The sequence below is a fragment of the Rutidosis leptorrhynchoides genome, chromosome 1 (assembly GCF_046630445.1).
Source record: "Rutidosis leptorrhynchoides isolate AG116_Rl617_1_P2 chromosome 1, CSIRO_AGI_Rlap_v1, whole genome shotgun sequence".
Taxonomy (NCBI): Eukaryota; Viridiplantae; Streptophyta; class Magnoliopsida; order Asterales; family Asteraceae; genus Rutidosis; species Rutidosis leptorrhynchoides.
In genome coordinates, this window is record NC_092333.1 from 355,202,889 (window position 1) to 355,206,749 (window position 3,861).

At 33.7% G+C, this 3,861-nt stretch overlaps 1 protein-coding gene across 1 annotated transcript; it reads left to right on the forward strand.

Annotated features, from left to right (window-relative positions):
• Positions 1-726: 726 nt before the first annotated feature.
• LOC139900060 (uncharacterized) lies at positions 727-1,882 on the forward strand. Its single transcript, XM_071882869.1, has 3 exons — positions 727-730; positions 792-1,564; positions 1,754-1,882. Exons 1-3 carry the CDS (start codon positions 727-729, stop codon positions 1,880-1,882), a joined length of 906 nt encoding a protein of 301 aa, XP_071738970.1.
• Positions 1,883-3,861: the final 1,979 nt, after the last annotated feature.

Here is a 3,861-nt window from a genome sequence, read left to right on the forward strand (position 1 = left end):
TCATGAGATCTTGACGCAATTGGGAGCTTCTATGGTTTACTTTTGTGATCATCCCTTTAGTTGACCGCTTGGTTCTCATAATGGCTCGTGAGACCAAGCATAGGATTTTCATCGGTTGAGGCTATGCACATACATATTATGTTTTGTTATGTTTGGTTGCATTTTATATGTTATGTGATTGTGTATAATTTGTCATGAGAATTAAAAATCAAAACATAATTAAAATCAAGTTAAACCATTTTTAACTTTTGAGGCGAATATTGTATGCATGTAATATTCGTAACACAATTTTTCAAAAAGATTATTAAAATTGTATAATATACCCGACGAAATTTAAGTCGTGCCGTCCAATCCGGTTGAAACACTTGTCGTTATTTTTTGACTATGTGTGAGACCTAGTTGAATTATAACTCAAGGTGATCATTATCTATGCGTGAGACCTAGATTAATTTTTACACGCTTCATAATTGGATGACTTAATCGAGTTGAGAGGCGAGACCGCAACTCGAGGCAAGGATGGGACTAAACATGCCAGCATGACACTAGTGTTAGACACTAAATGCCGTGAGTCCCATAAAGATCTAAGAGTTGCACTTGTAATGCAATTGGTGCCGCCGCCTACCGATTGAATCCACCATTGCTAGCAGATCAACTGATGTGATGGTGGAAGCACAATGTGGATCTTAACCTTTTACAAAAATTAATAGTTTTATAAGGTTTTAAAACATGGGTAGTTAATTTATAAAAGGATAATTATTAAAGATACTAAAAGAACCTTGTTTATTTTGTAGATGACATCAAACGCAATTCAATCTGTAAACAACATGACCATAAGGTCAATCTTGAGAAGGAAAAATTGAATAGTAACAACTTCATTGACTGGTATCGAAACCTTCAGATTGTCTTAAAGTCTGAAAGGAAGTTGCACCATCTGAAAAATCCTTTACCAGAAGCTCCACCTGAAACTGCCAGTGCTACTGTTCCTAATGCTTATACTAAGCAGTATAACGAACAACTTGAAGTAGCATGTCTTATGCTTGCTAGCATGACCTCTAAGATCCAAAGGAACTTAATGGACTACAATGCATATGAGGTGATCGAGGAACTCAAGACGATGTTCCAACAACAGGCAGAACAGGAGTTGTTTGAAACTGTGAAAGCGTTTCACGCTTGCAAACATGAGTTGGGGCAGCCGGTTAGCCAATATGTCTTGAAGATGAAAGTCTATTTGAATCAACTGGAGCGACTAGGTTATGCTATGCCACTAGTTCTTGGAGTGCACTTGATACTTACTTCACTCTCAAAGGACTATAATGAATTTGTAATGAATTACAATATGCATGGCATGGGAAAAAACATTCCTGAGCTGCATGCAATGCTTAAGCAAGCTGAAAAGGGGCTACCAAAGAAGACTCCTACAGTCTTAACTATAAAGGAAGGTAAAATCCAGAAAAGAAAGCCACAAGCTGGAAGTGGAAAGGGAAAAGGAAAGAGTAAGCACGCTTACACTCCCGAGAAGAAAATTCCACCACCAGCAAAGAAAGAGCATCCCGCAAAGAACATGGCTTGTCACCATTGTGGCCAGATTGGTCATTGGAGATAAAACTGTGTGCTTTACCTGGAAGAGTTGAAGAAGGGAAAGGCTGGTTCGACCAGCACTTCATGTATCTTCATTATAGAACTGTATAATTTTCCTAATAAAACTTGGGTATATGACACTGGTTGTGGTACTCATATTTGTAATAATATGCAGGGACTTAGAAAAATTTGGAAGCTGAATAAGGGGGCTTTGGATCTGTACGTTGTCAATGGTGATCGTGCAGCTGTCAAAGCTATAGGAAGCTATGAGCTCATCCTCCCAAGTGGAATTATTCTTATTTGAGATAATTTTCATTATGCACCTTCTATAACTAGAGGTGTTATTTCAGTTTCTCATTTGAAGGATAATGGTTTTAATCATATATTCACAAATTATGGTATTTCAGTTTCTAAGGATAATGTTTTTTATTTTAATGATATTCCTAGAGATGGTATTTTTAAAATTGATATGCATAATCTTATTCCAAACGAAAGTTCTATATTTAATTGTAGCTCTAAGAAATTCAAGCATGATTTGAATTCCACATATCTATGGCATTGTCGTCTTGGTCATATGTGATGCCCCGTCCAAAACTTCTATGGTACGGATCATCAACAACAGGTCCATTACACGGTATAACACTATATGCTATTTTAAAACAAGGTTTTGCATTCATAAAAAGATAATGTTTTTCCAACGACAAATGTTTTACAAAAGTAACGTGCTTCTACGGATAGAAAGCATTAACAATAGTACGTGACACTTAGGTCATTAAAAACCATGGTTCGAATACAACATAAGTAGTGAATGCAAAATAAAAAGTCCATGATTAAGAGACATCACTAACAATGCAGAGTACAGTGGATGCATAATCATCTTAGTTACCTGAGAATAATGTCATACCCCGTCCTAATCCATCTGGACGAAGTCACCAACATCTGGTCCCATTGTGAAGATCGACTCCAAGTAATATCTTTAAAATGAGCAAATGCACAGCGGAAGGTTCCTTTCATACCTGAGAATAAACATACTTTCAAGTGTCAACCAAAAGGTTGGTGAGTTCATAAGTTTATCATAAAACAATAAAATTCATCATTTTGATAGACCACAAGATTTAAATCCTGCATGGTACAAATGGGCCCGAATCCTATACCCACCTGTAATGTACATGCGATATCTTTTAAATACAGTACACCTTTCTCGTGTACGAAATCATCTTTCATAAATCTTAGTAACCGTACACATATCTTGTGCACAAAAATAACATACACATAACCTGTGTATAAAATCATTCTCTCGATACATAACATTCACTTTTCATTGCTTTCATAGCTTAGCATGGTAACCGACCTTAACATATAATGCGCATAATAATATCCCCAAAACAGAACATCTCGTCTGTATAATAATCATATAAACTTCGAAGTACTAAACACCACGCCCACTAGCCCTTCCGTCTAGTAAACATTCTTGGTGGGGGTGTTAAACCCGGTAGCTACCTTTAGGATTCGCGTCAATTAGGCGTGCACTAATTCTCAAAATTAGTGATGTTCCCTAATTCTTAGGTTACCAAGCAAAAATAATCAGGGGAAAAATATTCATATCAATTGTGGTAATTATCACGTCCACATAATTCAATGGTGGCAATTATCACGTCCACATAATTCATTTGAGGAATGTTTTGCTTGTGTCTATCTCGTCAAACATTTATAAAAGCATTTCATGTATTCGCAGTTCAAAATGTATTTCAAAAGCATTTAACAAAGCAGTTGTAAAAATAGCGCATGTATTCTCAGTCCCAAAAATGTAAAGAGTAAAAGGGAATCAAATGAACTCACAATTTTGTATTTTGTAGTAAAAATACATATGATGTCATTTAACAAGAGTAGGGTTGACCTCGGATTCACGAACCTATATCATTTACATATATTAACACATATATTTGTAATCAAACAAATTTATTATCTCTTAAATTATATATTATATATATTTAATTTGTATGTATATTTAAAAATGACTAATGTTTATATAGTTATATTAATATTTATATATGATTAATATTATATTAAAAATACATCATTTGTTATATATGAATGTTTATATAAAAAAAATACATTTATAATATGTAATATTAGTATAAGTATAATTTTATATACATAATATTTATTTGTTGTAAAAATAATAATAATGATAATACTAGTAATAAAAATAATGATAATAATAATAATGATAATAATTTGTAATAATAATAAAACTTATGTTCATAAAAATAATAATAATAA

Bases quoted from the DNA above. Each gene is read 5' to 3' on its own strand.
- LOC139900060 (XM_071882869.1), top strand. The intron at 1,565-1,753 runs GCTTGTCACCAT...AATAATATGCAG, and splicing joins AGCATCCCGCAAAGAACATG to GGACTTAGAAAAATTTGGAA.